The sequence below is a fragment of the Netta rufina genome (genome assembly GCF_964035555.1).
Source record: "Netta rufina genome assembly, chromosome: 24".
Classification (NCBI taxonomy): domain Eukaryota; kingdom Metazoa; phylum Chordata; class Aves; order Anseriformes; family Anatidae; genus Netta; species Netta rufina.
The window spans coordinates 1,745,361-1,762,449 of NC_140148.1; the positions used below are offsets into that span (position 1 = coordinate 1,745,361).

Consider the following 17,089-nt stretch of genomic DNA (forward strand, 5'->3'; position numbering starts at 1 on the left):
ACTCCTCCGAGCCCCTTTTACCCGTGGTTTAGGGGGGCAAAAATGAGGCAGGAGGGGTCTGGAATGGGGCAGGGGGGGTCCGGGGCTCCCCTGGGCAGCCCCCAGGGTTTGGTTTCCCCCGAATTTTGCCCCCACGAGGATTTTCCAGCCCTGGCAGCTGTGCTAAACCCTGCACCGTTCGCCCACAGCACGAAGATTTGTGCCTGGGGGCGACGTGGAATTGATTTATTCGGGGGGTTTCACGTTTAATTTCGAGGGGGAGGCACAAGCCATGCAGCTCCCCACGTTCCACCTCTCCCCAGTGCTCTGCGCAGGGCTGGCTTTATTTCGAGAGCAAATAAGGGGAAATAATGCAGGTTTTAACAGCCGTAAATTGGGTCGCTGATGGGAAACGCACGGATTTTGGTGATGAGGGAGGTACCAAAGCATCGCCTGGGGTACCAGCACGAACACCCTGTGCTGCTCTGCGAGCCCAAAAAGCCATCGGCTCCCACCCACCACCAGAGCCACCCCACCAGGGCGAGCTGATGCGTGGGGCCGGGCCGAGGGTGCCAGACGCAAGATGCAGCTCTGGAAAAAAAATAATAAATAAATAAAATAATCAAAGCTAAATCAAGCCGTAGGTGGGACAGCAGCCGGCAGAGCCACGTCCTCGGCTGCCCCGGGGAAGCAGCAGCTTCACCACGGGCAGGGTGAGGCCGAATTGTGGCGTGTGGGGCCGAATTGTGGCGTGTGGGGAGCAGGCCCTCCCAAAACCCTCGGGTGACGAGCGGGGTCTGTCACCCAGAGGCGTCTCCCGAGCCGAGAGAGCAAAAACCACCCACGGGGACGTCCCAGCGAGCTGGGTGCGCAGGAAAACGTGCTTTATTTTAAGGCGAGATGGCCCAGGAAAGGGTGGGAGGCCGGCTGGCGGGGGTGGGAAGTGCCGGGTGAGGTACGAGAAAGGGAAGGAGTGGGCGCCCTGCGAGAGGAGCGGGTGAGCTGCTTTTAAGTGAAGGAAACCAATTTGAAGCCGCATCCTGAAACGAAGAAGGGGGAAGAGAGCTGAGGGTTTGGTGTGGGTGTGCGTTATTAAAGGGCTCCTGCGAGGAGGTTTTGTGAGGTTCCTTCTTTTGAGATAGGCTCTGGGATGAGATAAGGGAGGGATCTGGGGTGCAGCTGTCCCCTGGGTGGGAGCAGGGACAGGAGCAGGGACAGCGACCTGCCCTGCCCTGCCCTGCCCTGCCCCGGCCTTTGGTTGTGGGGTCGGGATCTGATGCTGCCGGCCTGGCCCCAAGCTCTGCAACGCACCCCAGGGAGGCACCCATGGGGGCCACACGGCTGCGCCCTGCGTGTCCGTGCTCGAAACGGTGAGAGGGAAAACACGTGTGGGAGTGGAAGTAAAATGAAGTAAAAGGAAGTAAAATTAAAAACTAAAAAGAATTTTATAAAATAAAGTAAAATGAAGTAAAGTAAAATGAAGTAAAGTAAAATGAAGTAAAGTAAAATGAAGTAAAATTAAAAACTAAGAAGAATTTTTAAAAATGAAGTGAAAAAATGAAGTAAAGTGAAAAAATGAAGTAAAGTGAAAAAATGAAGTAAAGTGAAAATAAAATAAAATAAAGCAAAATAAAATAAAGCAAAATAAAGCAAAATAAAATAAAATAAAATAAAATAAAATAAAATAAAATAAAATAAAATAAAATAAAATAAAATAAAATAAAGCAAATTCTCGAGGGGGCACCCGGATTTGAACCAGGGACCTCTTGATCTGCAGTCAAATGCTCTACCACTGAGCTATACCCCCGGCTGCCGCTGGGGCTTCCCCGCGTGCTCTAAGTGCGTGCTGAGTCCCCACGCGTGGGGGGGCGCGCAGGGGTCCCGGGGGGGGGCAAAGGGGGGGGCGCGCGTGGGCGCCCGTGCAAAGGGGCCGCGCACCACGCGCGTGCACGCGGGGAGCCCCCCTCGTGGGGTGTGTGTGGTGGGGGGGGGTGGTGCCGCGCGTGCCCCCCCCCCCTCCCAGATTTGCTCACTTTGGGGGGGGGGGCGCGCGTGCAAGGCCACGTGTGCGCGCGCGCGCGCAGGGAGGGGGGCGCGCGCGTGGGTGGGCGCGCTCTACCGCTCCGCCCCCCCCCCCCCCCCCCAAAAAAAAAACCCCTCCCATGCTTTTCCCCCTCCCTTTTCCCGTTCCGTCCCCCGTCCCCCCCCCCCCCCTATTTATCGGAGCGGGGCGCGGGCGGCGGCCCAGAAGCGGCGGCGGCGGCGGGCGGCAGCGGAGCCCCGGCCATGAACCCCAACTGCGCCCGCTGCGGGAAGATCGTGTACCCCACCGAGAAGGTCAACTGCCTCGACAAGGTGGGCACGGGGGGGGGGGGACACAAGAGGGGGGGGTCCCGGGGGGGGGTATCTGCTCAGCCACGCTCCGTGCTGGACGCCCCCGGGGCTCCCGATACTGGAGAGGGGCGATCTGGGGATGGGGAGGGGGCGATCTGGATCTGGGGGGGGCGACCTGGATGGGGGGGGTCCGATCTGGATGGGGGGGGTCCGGGGGGTGCAGTCCCGGCCGGGTGGGGAGCGGCAGCGGGGGCTGCCCCCCGGGAGCCGCATCTGGTTCGCGTTAACGCCGGATTTTTTTTGCTATTTTATGTGCTTTTTTTAAAAAAAAAATATATATATATATATATTTTTTTTATTTGTTTAATTATTTATTTTAAGTCTCCGGTTCCGCTCGCTGCCTCCCGGCTCCGGGTTCCCCGTGGGGGTGCTTTAACCGCGACAAACCACCCCCCCCCCCACCCTTGGTTGCTGTCGGGGTCTGGCCTCAAGCCTGGAGGAGGAAGAGGAGGAGGAGGAAGAAGAGGAGATCGAGCCTCGATCCCTCGCTGTCCTCCGGCTGCCAACGGGGCTCCGTGGCCCCCCCCCACCCCGGGACCCCCCTCCCGGCGAGCGGAGCTGCTCTCCTCCTCCTCCTCCTCTTCTTCCTCCTCCTCCTCCTGCCCCGGGCTTTTGGGACCATCCAAGACGGGGACTAAAAAAAGTAACTCCAAGAATGCAAAGATCTCAGCGGCGACATTCCTCAGCTCGGCAGACCCTATTCCTCGCATTTTTCAGGGATGATGTTGCCCCCCCCCCCTCCCCCTTTGAGCTGGGAAGGGCTTCGTGCTCCGCTCTCAGCCCAGTGTCCCCGGGGGGGGGCTCCGAGGTGGGGATAACTGGAAGGGAATGGGGCTGGCACGTCGCCTCTCCCTGTGCAGGCAGCCTCTGGCTTCTGTGCTACTTCTGAGCTGGCAATTGTGCTCTGCCATCAAGGCATGAGTAATGTGCGTCCTCGTACCGTGTCCTCGCTCCACGTATTCTAGCTTTTTTGGGGGCAAGCAGCCAGCTGTAGCAGTCACCCCTTGCTTTTGGGGCCTCTGTTCCGAGTCCCCTCCTGACGTACAGCACCCCCTAACAAAGCAGCTCCCCCATTGAGCTCCCCGTTAATCCTTCCCGGGGCACCCCTGGCTGCCGAAAAGCCCGGCTGCCTCCCGTGAGAGCCCAGGACAAGCAGTTTTATTAGCGTGGATGTCCCCCTTGCTTCGCTGTGCCCCGAGCAAAGTCTGAAGGGCAGCTCCGGGGCTGTTTGCACAAGGCTGGAGTTGGACCCAAGGCAGCAGGCGCGAAGGGCTCCTGGGAGGAGAGGTGTGCGAGGCTGCACGGAGGCTTTCCCTGCCTCTGCTGGCGTGTGTGACGGGCAGATGTTTGGTTTTCTCCCCGGCGTCCTGGTAGCGAGATCAGGAAGGGCAGCTCCCAGCTTCTCCTCTCAGGCTCGCAGCAAATGCGGAAAAAGTTGCTTCTCTGCTGGGCTTTAGAAAAGGGGCAGCCGAAGGGAGGCTGCGTGGGGCGAAGTTCTGCCTCTCCCCTTCCGATGTCGACACCCTGCGAGGGGTGAAGGCCCCGTGCGGGCACCGGGCAGTGCCTGTCCTTTTTCCCCGCACCCCATCCCACCACCGGGTGCTGTGCTGGGTGACTTTAAAACAAGCAGAAACCAGACTTTGCCCTTAATGTGTGAAACCTCATTACGAAAACCTCGTTAGGAGTGTCCCCAGCCCCGTTAGTCTCTCCTGATGGCGTCTTAATCCTCCGCCTCTCGGGTGGTGCCGGCTCCTGAGCTTGCTCCCGGGTGTGCTGCTGTGGTTTGCCTGCCGGGAGGATGCTCTGCAGCTGCAGCACGAGCTGCGAAATGGGTGCAGGACTGCGAAATGGGTGCAGGACTGCGAAATGGGTGCAGGACTGCGAAATAGGTGCAGGACACCCTGGCTGTGAGCCCTGTCCCTTATCTGCCACAAGTGGCGGTGCTCAAAGCTCTGCGTGCCCGGAGAGCGCCCGGCCTAGATGGCAGCGGGTTGGTGCCGGTGGAGCCCAGCCTGCGGGCACGGCGAGCTGTGTGGTCGTACCTGGGGCCTGCTCCAGGTGCTCCGAGCATTTTAAGCTTGGATTTGGAAGTGCAGGGGTCGATGTTCCTGCAGAAAGCTCTCTGAAGCTTGTCCCCCTTCTCTGCGGTGGTGGAGGGGAAGCCTCTGTGGGTGCTGGTCTTGTGCTGGCTGCAGCAGCCCTACAGCCTCCTCGTCGGGGCTGGTTGAGGTTCCTGGACCTGGTGGTGATGCTGTTAGGGGTGAGATAATTCAGAGGCAGTGAGGCTCAGAGGTTGGGGGGGTCTCCGGGCACCCCAGCCTCTTCAGGGCCCGGCCTCCGAAGGGCCCTGGGCTGCCTGTGGGGTGGCAATAACACAGCTGAAAGGCTGCAACTTTCCAGAGGCCTCAAAAACTCTGGGGACGCAGCTGTTGATTTCTCTGTCCAGTCCAAAAGCCTGGAGAGGAGGGGGGAAGAAAAATCCCATGGGGGCTGGATGCGAGCTAGGGGCAAGGTGCTGGCACAGAGCGATGCAGCGAGAGCCCCTCTAGCAGCAGGCTGTGGAGGAACTCGTGTGACTGGAGGAAAAGAACAAATATGTTGCTCTGAGCAACTGAAACGAGGCAGCAAATTGTCCTGCTCGGCTGAGTCATCGCCCGCCAGCGCGGCCGTGTTTGTGCTCGGGGTGTGGTACCTGGGCTTAGGTGGCACAAGGGCTTCGGCTGGGCTCTGTGCAGAGCGCCCAGCTGGCGCTGGAAAACGACTTTTGAGAAGCTGGAGGGTGGAAAAAGCTGAAGGTGGAAAGCGCAGCAGCTGCTGCCAGCTGTTCTCAGTGTGTGCTGAGCGTAGCCTGACTCAGAGCCCTGGCTGTCTCCCCGAGCTCCCTGATGAAGCAGCTCTGAGCGGGTCTCGGCGGGCTCTCCCATCTCATCTGCTGTGTTTTTGTGTTTTTCCTGTGCTACAGCATCCTCCTTTTTTCATTAAAACTCCTCCTCTTTCTTCTTCCTTTTTACACTTCTGGTCACCTGCACGTAATGGTGGTTTGGTGGTGGCTCCCTCACCTGCGATGTGACACAACCCTAGGCCTGCTTTGCTTTAGAAACCACCTTTCCTTGCTTGCCAGTCTCTTTTCCTGAACTCAACCTGTTCCTGACCCAGCCTGCTCTCCCCATGGGGTGCCTGGCAAATACCTTATTGCCTGGGGAGACGTGCATGGGGTCACCCAGCATCTCAGGGGGGCTGCGAGGGCTGGGGTGAGCCACTGAGCCCACAGGAGGGTGATGAGGACTTTTGGGACACCTGCGTTGGTCCCCCTGCTTCTCACGAGAACCTTTCCTTCGCTATCTTCGTTTCCTTGGCTCAGCATCTCTGTGCAGCCTCACCTGACCTGCTCTTCTGGCTATCTCTTGGCTCACATCAGCAGAAAAACCCAAAGCGGTAACTTTGAAGCCTGCGAACCACAGCTGTTAACTCTGCTGACGGTCTCCCTTCTTGGATTTGGCCTAGCCCAGTGAATTCCTGATCTGGAGATAAGGCAGCGTGCTGCTGTAATGCTAAGCCATACGTGTTGCTGCCCTGGTGAGATAAGACACGTTGGCAGAGGGGGGGATCTGCTTTGTCCTAAACTGCTAAGAGAATTGTCAGTCCCTGGGTCTTGCTGGGGTCGGGGATGTCAGCGCTATCTCAGCTGAAGGAGCCCCTGAGTTTGAATTGTGCAGAGCAGGGCCACGTCCCATCGGGACAGCAAGTCGCTCGTGCTAATGCTTCTCTCATCTGTTTGCAGTTCTGGCATAAAGCATGTTTCCACTGCGAGATCTGCAAGATGACCCTAAACATGAAAAACTACAAGGGCTACGAGAAGAAGCCGTATTGCAACGCGTGAGTATCCGCTGCCTCCTGGGGCTGTGCTGGGTCTGGGGGTGCTGAGGGGGTTGCTGGACCCTCCTCCCTCTCAAACACTTGGCCTCATGCCCTGAAATGTGGGACACGGGGAGCCCCAACCTTGCTCAGCAGGAGGGGTCTTTCCCCACTGCTCTGCAGCGTTTCCTGGAAGTATAGATGAAGCTCTGACTGCAGAGGGATGCAGGATGGTTTGATGGGGTGACACAGGCTGGTTAAAGCCCCGTTAAGCCACCTTTGCCACCAGAAATGCCAGCCGATGGCCTCTGCTCTGAGTTCCAGACCAAGGGTGGATAAAATTCAGATGCAGGCAGGCATTTCCATGGAGTTGCTCTTAACCTGTGAGCCTCCATCCCTGGAAAGGGGGAGGAAACGAGAAGGTGCTTGTGCCCCCAGCGGAATGCAGGTGCCTGGGGACAGAGAAATGGGGCACGGGGGTGTCACTGCGGCCTGTGGGGGGTGACAGCCCAGTGCCTTCACCCTCGCCTGCTGCCACGTGCCCTGGGAGCAGCGTGTGGGGCAGGAGCAGCACGAGTGTCTGGCTGCACCGCTCCTCAGCTCCCTGCTTCTCTTTGGTGCTTGCTGGTCCCCATGATTGTTTTTTCTTAAGAGAAGACCCTTGGCTGTGCGTGGTAGCGCTGACAAAGACTTTCTGAGCACTAAGGGGTGACTCCAAGCCAGCGCTCCCTTCTGAGGCTGGTTTTTCACTCGAGGAGGTCTTAAATGGGATGTGCAGCGCGCCGTTTGTTTAGGCAGGAAGCTTTGCATAAAAACATCAATGCTGCCTTTGTGTCGGGTTTTTAAAGTTCTCCTTAGTCAGTTCCTCTGCAGTGGATGATCACTGGAGTCAGGAGATTTAAGTGGTAACCCAGCGTGCTCGTGTGTTGAAGTCCAACAGCGATAGCTCTCTGGGTTCCTGGGGCTGGGTCATGGCAGCTAGTCCCTGCTCAGCCCGTAGGTAAGTAAAAGTGTGCTTGCTGTGCATGTTAATGTGGGTGAAGCACCTCTGCGGTAAGGTTTTTGTAGCAGCTTCTTATATATTAACAGGCCTGAGAAGGAAAATTAGATAATGTGACACTAAGCTCTTGTACAGCAGGTTCCGTTCACGGAGTGCTTTAAAAACTGTAATCCTGACAACATCCTTGTAAGATGGGTATTAATCATCTTAATGTCTAAGAATGGAAAGGAGAAGCCATAAGTTCACCAACCAATGGTGCTCTGGCAGAAAAACTTCCCCTTCAGCTCGGTTACTGCTGGCACCACGTGCTCGTGGTGGCTGTGACCCGTCCCTGGTGGGCAAACTGGATGGGGTGAGGCATGCAGCGTCCAAATCTGCTGGTAATGCTGTGTCCTGGGACCCTACCTGAAGTGGCAGTGGTGTGAGAAGCAGCAAATAACCCTCATTCTTGTAGTGGGGGCCCCTGGCACCAGCTCAGAACTCCTGCCTTAAAGGTGGAAGGAAAACCCCTGCAGTGATGGCACGGTGAGGGGGGGACTGAGCTGCTGGGGCTCCCCAGCGCCTGTTCTGTGGCTCTGCAGGTCCCCAAATCTGCTGTGCTGGGATCTGAGAGCTTGGGGGGCCTTGGTTTGCAGCGAGCAGCAGGTCTGTGCAGGAGCTGAGCCCCCCGAGCTCTCCTCCTTGTCCTCCCCTGCACCCCGAGGCCAGCGCTGGCAGCTCTGAGCCTGGCCACAGGCACGGCCCTGGGGTCCCTCCAGTGCTTTCTCCCTCCACGCTGCTGCAAGGGAAGTGGGATAATAATGGGAAATTCCTGAGATTCCAAGGAGTCTGCGCAACCCCGACCCATCTCAGCTTCTCACCCCCCTCTGCTCAGAGCTCCCTTTGATGCCGCTCGCTGCCTTAACCCTTCAGCAGCCTCCCTCTGGAGCTGCCTGGCTCGCCGCTACCCCCAAGGTGCTCGGATGGCGCATGGAAATCTGAATTTGGTTCTCTTTTTCCTGCTTGGCGTGGCCGTGCCTAGCCGTGGAGGGAATTGAGAGTGGCTGGGGGCTGCTGGCACGGCCCTCGCCCCCCGGGCTGGGGGCTGCATGGGGTCAGCACCCATAGCAGGGTGCAGGGAGCTGCAGGGACAGGGCTTGCTACCACCCAGCCCCTCCAGCCGGGACCCGTGGTGGCCTTGAATATCCTGGGGAGGAAGAAAGGGCTGGGCAAGGTGAACCCAGAGCTGCCCCCGAGGGTCTCATCCTTCCCACAGGGGCTGGGGGGCGACATCTTCTGTCCCCAAGCAGCAGTGAGAGGGGGGAAAAGCAACGTTAGTGCTGGCCGGGAGGAGGCTGTTCTTCTGAACGTGCCCTAGCACAGGGTCTCCTCTGTTCGAGCTGTGGCCGGCTGCCAAATTCCAAAGTTTCTTTCTTCAAGAGAGCAGGAGGAAGAGGGCTGGGCTTCCTCCCCGTGTGACGCTGCCCCAGCAGTAAATCTGTGTGCTGCCTTTCAGGGAGGTGGCTGGTAGCTCCCCGTGCCCCTCGGGGAGCTCTGGTGGATGTGAGCAGGTCCTCAGCCTTCCCCTTGTGGCTTCAGCTGGGTACTGGGGTGCCTGGCTGCTCCCTGGAAGCAGCATTTGAGGCTGGGCTCATCTTTTAATGTGAGTTCCTCTGCCTCCACCTCTTTCTGGATCAAGGTGGGGCTGTGTGCAGATAGTGCGAGGCCTCTGAGAGTGGAGGGGAGACTGTGTGGGTGTCCAGGGGACCGGCTGCTCCCAAATACACATCATATACAGGATGTAATTTCTGCAGCAATACATACAGGATTTAAAAATCTGCAGCTGCAGGCACCAGGCTGCTGTCCTGTGGAGGCAGGGGAGGTTCCTCTGCTGTGCCCGGTGACGAGGTTGTTCTGCTCATCTCCCTCCAGAGGACGTCTAGACAAGGCAGGACTTCACGGCAGAGCTCTGGGCTCCCACGAATTCCTGCTGGACTTAAAGCAATCGCTCTGAATGCGTCTCCGTGCTGGCATCCTGCTGCTGTGAAATGGGGCTGGCCGGAGGGGCTGGGTGTGAATTTTGAGTGGGCAGGGAGCAAGTGGCCTTCCCCTGCCCCCTGGGAGCCTGGCACAGCTCCGGCATCCTCTGCTGGGGCTCACGCAGCCACGTGCTGCTGGCCAGACCCTGCTCGCCTCCGCCTAGCCCCACTCACTATCTGGGGCAGAGCCCTGCAGGCAGGCGCTGTGCTGCTCCCCTTGTTGGCAGGGGAAGGGGAAAACTGCTTTTTTTTTTATTATTATTTTTTTATTTTCCCCCCCTCTCCTCACAAAGGGGCTAAAGGCAACGCGAGGCTGCCAGAAATATCTCACGTAGGTGTGTCAGCAGGGTCCCCGTTCCCTCCATCTGCTGTGCTTGCGTGACTTCAGCGTCTCCTCGGCGAGGAGATGCCTTTCCCTGCAATAAACCACACCCGGCGGTGGCTGTCCTCCTCGTGCCAAGCGTGTCCTGGGGGGGGGATCGGGGCTGTGGGGCCACGACGAGGGGATCGGGGCCGTGGGGTTGATGTGCCTCGTTGCCAGCCCCCGGCTCACCTAGCGAGGAGCATCGCTCGGGCACGAGCCCCAAACTCCTGGTGGCGACCCGAGGAGCCTCCCCGGCAGATTTCTCCCCAGTAACTCGATCCTGGCCTTTCCATTTGGAGCGAGCTTCCCGATACCTCTGGGGCTCGCTTCTCGCTTGGAAAAAGTTAGCGAGCGGTGGGCAGAGCTGCTCCAAGTTCCCCAGCGAGCCAGGGATCTGTTCTTGGCACTCCTCGCCGCTCCATCTGGTAGCAGCCTACCACACTAATAAGTGATCCTCCGAGTTTAAGGGAGGGGGGGGTGCAGGAAGGGAAAGAGGAACAACTGTGCTGCTGGGACGCGGTCCAGGTGTTTGTCCGACGCTTTATTTGTGCCGAGTTTCGGGATGAGAATAACTGGCTTTCTGTCTGGGCTCGCACACTTTGTGCGCCGTGGGGCTCCGAGCAGGCACCGCGCGTTGTCCTGGTGCCTCCAGGACTGGGGAGAGGGGGGGCTCCTGGTGCCAAATGTTGGTGAATCCTCTTTGGGGTGCAAAATCTGTCCCCTTTGGGGTGTGATGTCTGCTTTCTGGAGTATTTAGGAAGGGCAGCTGACTCCAGGTGCTCTCTGTGTACTTGGGATCGACGCAGGGACCTCTGGCAGCTGGTGCTATTGCTCCAGGCTTCCTGGTCAGTTGGTGGAAACCCAAAATCCCTCCCCAGGGGCCCTGCTACCTTCCCCCCACCCCATCCTCTGCTGGTGCCTCCTCCGTGGCCGGTGCCTGCCTTGCTCACATCAAACAGCGATGTCCCCGTGCACAAAACCCTCTGCAGAAGCAGGAGCTGGGGGCAGACCCCACGGTGCCTCCTGGCTCCCCCTGCCTTGCCGATTGCTTCTCAATAGATCCCAGGGCATTGTCACCACCTGGTGAACGTGGGCTCCCTGCCTCCTGGAGCCTGGAGGGGGGGGAGATGTGCTCCAGCTCAGGTAGGAGCAGTGTCAATAGGACGCTGCCGTGTTGTTTAGGACAAAGCAGATGGCAGGTGAGCTTGTTCTCCGAGGAACATGATCCCCTTGCTCAGGGCATCTGTGATCCGGGGTCCTCCTGCTCGTGCAGCAGGCGCCGTCTCCCTGCTCATGGCAGCAGAACCCAGGCGGCTTCCCCGTGCCCCCAGCAGCAGCAACGCAGCTCACCCCACACTGGGGGGCTCAAGCAGAGCCCCTTGCCCTGCCCTGGGCAGGGGGCAGCACCCACAGAGCCCTGGGGGGGGGGTTTGGGTTGAGGCTGCACCAAGGTCTGCCTGGCACAGACCTCGCCGCGTGGGGTGGGGGCGGCAGTGGCTGGCTGTTGACTTCCCTGATCTTATTTATCCGAACTTATTTATCCACGCCTGGGGCCAAAAAACCTTGTGGAAAAACACAGCACCGTTGTGACGCCTGCCCCGTTCCCATAAACAGCTCCTCTGAGCCCTGTCTGTAGTGTGTGTGTGTGGGGGGGGGGGGTTGGACAGGCACCGCTCTGTTTTGGGGGCTCGGGGACGGGACGGGGGCAGCGTGGTGAGCGGGGCCGATTCCAAAAGTGACCGCTGGCTTCCCCGTGTGCTGCTGCTTTCACTTGAAACCTTTCCCTCGTGGCTCGAAGCAGGTTCCTGAAGCAAGCTGCTTTCCCTTCTGCTCTGCAGCACCCTCTGCTACCTGCTGGCAGAGCCCCTGGGCGCCCTGCTCAGCACCCAGCCAGCCAAGGGGAGCTGGGGGCGAGGGTTTTTTGTTTTTTGTTTCTTTTTTTCCTTCTGCCTCCCCCATCCTGGCAGCTGGACGGTGGGAATGGGAGCAGCAGAGCCCTGTGGGGTGGCGCTGAGCTCGCACACCCGCCTCGGGCAGGCTGCGAGCAGATGCTGGGGGGGAGGCGGCGGCTGCACACGTGGAGAGCTGGACCCAGCCATTTTGGCAGCGCCTCTCCCTGAAAGTGCTGGGAGGAACCGAAATCTCCCCGCGCCGCCCTTCTCTTTCATGGGTGGGATGTTTGCAAGCCTTCTGCGAAGTGGCATGGTGCTGCTTTTTTTTAAAAAAAAAAAAAAAAAAAAAAAAAAAGAAAAAGTTTATATATTTTTTTTAAGCTCGTCCCCAGGAATCGGCGAGTCTTTGAAAGGCAGGATGTGAACTTAGAGCGTTCTGGCAAGGCAGGGTCTATTACTTCCTTTGTTTAACTCTTCTTTCCCAAAACCTCGAGGCAGCTGCACGGAGGCGGCCGTGGCCCCCGGGGGGGGGCAGGTCTGTGGGTGGGGAAGGGGCTGCACGGCCTCACCCAGGGCAGCACCCGGCACGTCTGCCGAGGGCACTTGCGTGGTGCCTGCGCTTGAACACAAGCCACAAAGCAACTCTTGGAGCTAGGGAGGCTCTTGTAGACACCCAGCCATCTCCTGCTCACCCTGCGGGGCTAAACACACGTCTGAGTCCTGCTGGAGGTGGCACAACCGTGTCCCACAGCTCTCAGACCTGGGGGGGCTCGTGGTCGAGCACTGTGCACAACCAGAGCGCTGCTTACGAGGTCCTGCAGCTGTGTCCTTTGGTGTTTTAATTGGAGAAGTTTCTCTCTGCTTCTCAGCTCCCAAGAAGCTCCCCAGGCTCAAGCCCTGCCACTTTTTTTTTGGCTGGCAGGGAGGGAGCAGAGCAGAGCTTCTCATGGAGGGCAGCTTTTAGGGGTGGCTGCTCCCAGGCACTGGGATGTGGTGGGGACGCCAGCAGCCCAAATTTTGCACCGGTCCGGAGCTGAGGTCGCTGGCACACCCATTGCTGTGCTGGGTGCAGGAAGGGGAAGCTGCTGATGGGGTTTTCTGCCTCGGGGTCACGGGAAGCCAGGGCTGGAGCTGGTCAGTGCGTGGGAAAGGCTGTGCCCGGTGTGCTTGCACCAGGAGCTCCCTGGCTCAGCCCTGCCTTCGCTCGTGCAGCTCTTTGGGGGGGTTCTCGGGAAGAACCAGGGGAGCTTTGTGTCTCCCCGGGCTGCACGAGGGCCCTGTAGTGGCAGGGGAGAGATGGCAAAGCCAGCTGGGGGAGGGCTGCTGAGCAGACGGACCCTTATCCCATGGTAATCCTACAGCCGCTGCAACCAGCGGGGTGAGCTTCCAGGTGCCTTGGAGCTAACGCACCCAAGCAGCCCCTAATGCAGGAGCCAGACGGCTCGATCTGGCTCGCAAAGGCTCCCCTGACCTGATTTAACCATGCAGCACAAAATGCCTCGTGGCAGAGCTGGGAGGACTTCACCAGGGGCTCGGTTGCTTCATCCCCTCCCTGTGCACCTGCAGCCTGGGGCAGGGAGAGCAGCCCCCTGCTTGTGCCAAACCAGGAGCAAAAACCAGGTGCTGTGGTTGTGCCAGCCGGGCACCTCTGCGTTAGCTCCCGTGGTGGTTTCTTCCTGGCCCCCATTTGTTCTGGAAAGGCTACTGGGTTTGTCTGATTGTCGCGTTCAGAGGCCCTGGAGTCCCGGAGGGTTTTTCTGCTGGCCCTTCAGGGCTCAGTCGCCTTGGCTGCAGCGTCGGTTCGAGTGACTTTTGCTCCTTGCGTGCTTCGCTGCCTGCTGGCTTAACTTGGGGAATGAGCTTCTGGGGAAGAGGCGAGGAGCAAAGGGCATTGGGGCGGGCGTGCACGTGTTGGAGGAGGACGTGAACGTGGTGGTGTTGGCGTGGAGCTGTTGGCAGCAGCTGGGCGAGCTCCTGCAGCGGCTGGCAAGAAGCCGCCTCCGTCAAGGACTCGGCAACCTCCGTGCGGCGCCGAGCCCGGTGGCGTTGGGGCTGCTGAAATTCCCCCTGGTTCCTGTTTTTTTTTTTTTTTGTTTTTTTTATTTTTTTTTGAAAGCCATTTTGTGCCTTCCTCGCTGGTCCCTGCTCGTGAGGATGCGCCTTTGGTGCACGCCTGGAGGCAGGCTGAGCGGTGACGTGTTGGTGGCACCTAGGGGAGAGCAGCAAGGACCCCCCCCGCCTTGCTCTGCTCCCTCCTTTTGGACCTGGTGATGGGGAGGGGGAGAAGCAGGACAGCGTGAGACCACCCCCCTGGGGAGGGCAGGACCCGTCCAGTCCCATCCTCAGCACCAGTCCCGTGGATCCCAGGGGAACAGGCGCCCGATTCCCACACGCCCGCTGCCTCCCGCGCTCTCCCCGAACCCAAGGCAACTCGTTTGGTGCTTTCTCATTAAGATTTAATTTACTGCCGACTATTTCTGGGGCTGATTCTCATGCATATGAGATGGCTTTCCCTTCTCCGGCGTGTTGCGGGGATATGGGCGGCTGTGTTTGTGCTGGCTGAGCAGTGGGAAGCGCTGGCTTTGGCGGGGGGGCCGTCACCGCTCCTGAATCAGCAGCTCCTGGCCTGAAATTCCCAGAGGACTGAAATGCCTTTCCCTTACCCGGCGGATCTCATGAGCCATGCTTTGGGGAAAAACGATGCCTAATATTCAGGGAAATGGTTCAACGTGTGCGTTCCTTCCCATGCCTCGCATGGACAGGTCGCTGCTGCCTCACCACAGCGGTCTGTAGGGGCTCAAGGCTGCCCCAAGCCTTAGGAGGGTTCCTCAAAATCTCACTGACAGAGGAGGAAACCTCATTCTGGTGTAGTCCTTGCGGGCTGTGCCTATCTCTTCCTCTCCCTCCCCAGGCCCTGCAGCAGGGCACAGACTGCTGTGGGCACAGCGCTCCTGGAAATGCAAGAAGCAGCAGCACTGTTGGCTGTCTTGCAGAAGATTGATTTTTTTTTATTATTTTTTTTTGCCCTACAGCTGTGGCTTTTTGGTTTCTCTGAGCTCCGCGGGGATGGATTTGTGTCACTTGGTGCCCAGCCCTTGCAGTGACTGGGGCTTCCCTCCTCCTGCCCTGGAGGCTGCTGCTCGGACTCGCCTTCGGAGCGATATTGGCATGCCCGGAGCATCGGATGCGGTTGCCATGGGAATGGGATGATTTAGGCTCGCAGCACCAGCAGCCAGCACGCAGCTCGCGGGCCGTGGCTGAGCCGTAAATGCAGCTCGGGCTCGCTGGTGTGCACAACTGGAACCGTGTGTGCCCTTCATGGGAGCTGTGCAGCTCCGTGCCACTGTCTGGCGGTGCTGACAGCCTGTGGCTCCATCCCACGGCATATCTGGGGCTGATCCGATGCCCTGCTGGCATCAAGACCTCGTTTGCCAAATGGAGAATTAGCCGTCGGGGAGGGCGTTAGGGGTTTAGCTGCATTCGTGCTTAAAAAGTGGCTTTGTTCTCTTTGACCTCGGTGTGAGTCAGGCGGTGACTTCCAAGAAACCCAGGCGAGGGCTGCAGGACGTGAGTAACTGGAGTGAAACGAGCTGAGGCTCTCCCTGTCCCCCGGTGCCCCGTGAGCGCAGACAGTGCCCTTACGGGGCTGGCACTGCTGGTCACTAAGCCCTGGCTCCCTCAGCAGCTGCCTGGTGGCACCCAGCACTGCACACACGTGCAGGTTTGCTGCTCGTTGCCTCTCCTCCTTCCCACAGCAGCGAGGTGAGCGCAGCCTCCCCCAGCACCGTAGGGTTACAAAACCAGCTTTCTGCTGTCTCTGTGCCCTGGTCCAAGGCCCGTTCCCCTCGATGCCATCTCTTCAAGGTATTGCAAGCATTACACCCAGTGACTGGTGCAACTGCAGCAGCCTTTATGCCAAGGAGCTGGCTAACCACAGGCTGGTGCCGTGTACGCAGGCACCCCCCCCTCCTTTTCAGCCCCCCAGGCTGCTCATCCCTTAGCAGCAGACAGCAGCTGGCGTGGATTTGGTCCCAACGCGTCTGAGGTTGATTTGCTGCTTCTAAAATGTGGTCCGTGGGTGCAGCTCTGAGCAGTGGCCGTAGCAGGGCCTTTGGGTGGGTCCGGGCAGCACCCACCCCGATGTTCGCGCCGCTTGCTTTAGCTGCTGGGAGAGCAGAAGCGATGGCCAGAACAGCAAGAGCTCCGTTTCCACGTGAGCACTTAAGTAAATGGCGAAAACACACCCGGTTCTGCGGTGTCCGTTGCTCCTGGTGAGCACTGGGCCCTCGTGGAGGATCAGATTTTATTGTTACTGGAGTCTCAAGGCCGAAATTTCCCCGGGAAGCAGCGTGGAGAGGTCTGTGCCCTGACACCGTACCCCGGCGTGAAGCCTTCCCGTGGCAGTTCCCAGCAGTAGTGAGGAACGGAGCCCCAGCACACGGTATTATATCCCCTCTAATCAGATTAATCTAAACAGAGATTAAAGTATATCCTCGAAGCAGTCGGTGATCTGCTGTCTAAAGCTGCTTCTTGTGCTTTTCGGTCTCTCCTGTCGCCAGACGTCTGCGGGGGGCTGTGTTAGGGTTGCTTTGGGCTCACTTGGCACGGGTCCGGCCGCACGGTGCTCAGTGGGGGCTGGCTGGGACCTCGCCGAGGCCGGCAGGACAGCCGGGCTGCCGTGGTGCTGTGTTTTTGGAGGCTGCCCAGGTCTGTCCCCTGCTATCCCAGACGCTGCAGGGCTGGGGAGAGGGGGGCAGGCAGCGAGCTGCTGCTTGCTGAGTTGTCTTTTCCCCTTTCTGCAAACCACATCTGCATCTGCTTGGTTTCTGTGTGCACATGGAGGGTTCTCTTTATTTTTTCAGCGAGGCTCAGGAGGAGTCTATTTTTATTCTCGAGCTTCCTGCATTGCTGCTTTATGAGGTGTGTGCTGCTCTTGCAGGTCTGTGGCTGTGTCTGCTGCTGCCCTGCTCGGAGGCCAGCAGTTTTCAGACAGATTCCTCCCCCTGCAGCCGGCTTTCTGCTAACTTACCCTCAGCTGGCCACATTTTGGTTAGCCTCAGACAGAGGTGCTAATGCTGATTCTGTAAATAGCTGATTGCTAACGCTGCAGCACACAAGCTCCCGGAGTGCAGCCCGAGGGCCTGAGACCCACAAAACGTTTCATGGCCTGGAAAGGGGCAGGAGCCGTGGCTCCTGGAGCTTCCATAACCCTGCAGAGCTTGGTTCAGGCACCACTTGGGCTGTGCTGGTGGAGATGTGGGACCTGGAGGCTGCCCAGGCTGGGTTACAGCCCTGAGATTGGGGTCAGCACCGTGCTAAAAGCCTTCAAACCCCCGTGGGGAGCCAGGCACCGTGCCCCGCCATGAGGAGCCGCAGGCCTCTGTTGCCCCAAGGAGCCGCTGTGGTGGGCGATGGCTCGGTTGCCCTTTTCAGGAGATTCTGGCCCAGTTCTTGCATGTTTGAAAGTGAAACCAGGTTGAAACACAGCTCTGTGGTAAACACAACCCAGGGCTGCTGCGGCCTGTGCCTCAAAGCCACGGCGCTGTGCTAGGAACTGGCTTCCTAAAACCCTTTCTGTGCCACCACG

The 17,089-nt window shown here is 58.9% G+C and overlaps 1 protein-coding gene across 1 annotated transcript in view; it reads left to right on the forward strand.

Moving 5' to 3' along the window:
* The first annotated feature begins 2,206 nt into the window (after nucleotides 1-2,206).
* The window catches only part of LASP1 (LIM and SH3 protein 1), a 28,727-nt gene continuing 13,844 nt past the window's right edge, over nucleotides 2,207-17,089 (forward strand). Inside the window, exons 1-2 of the mRNA XM_084300946.1 lie at nucleotides 2,207-2,334; nucleotides 6,155-6,249. Of these exons, the coding sequence (XP_084157072.1) occupies nucleotides 2,266-2,334; nucleotides 6,155-6,249 (164 nt within the window). The 5' untranslated portion in view covers nucleotides 2,207-2,265. The remainder of the gene's footprint in view (nucleotides 2,335-6,154; nucleotides 6,250-17,089) is intronic.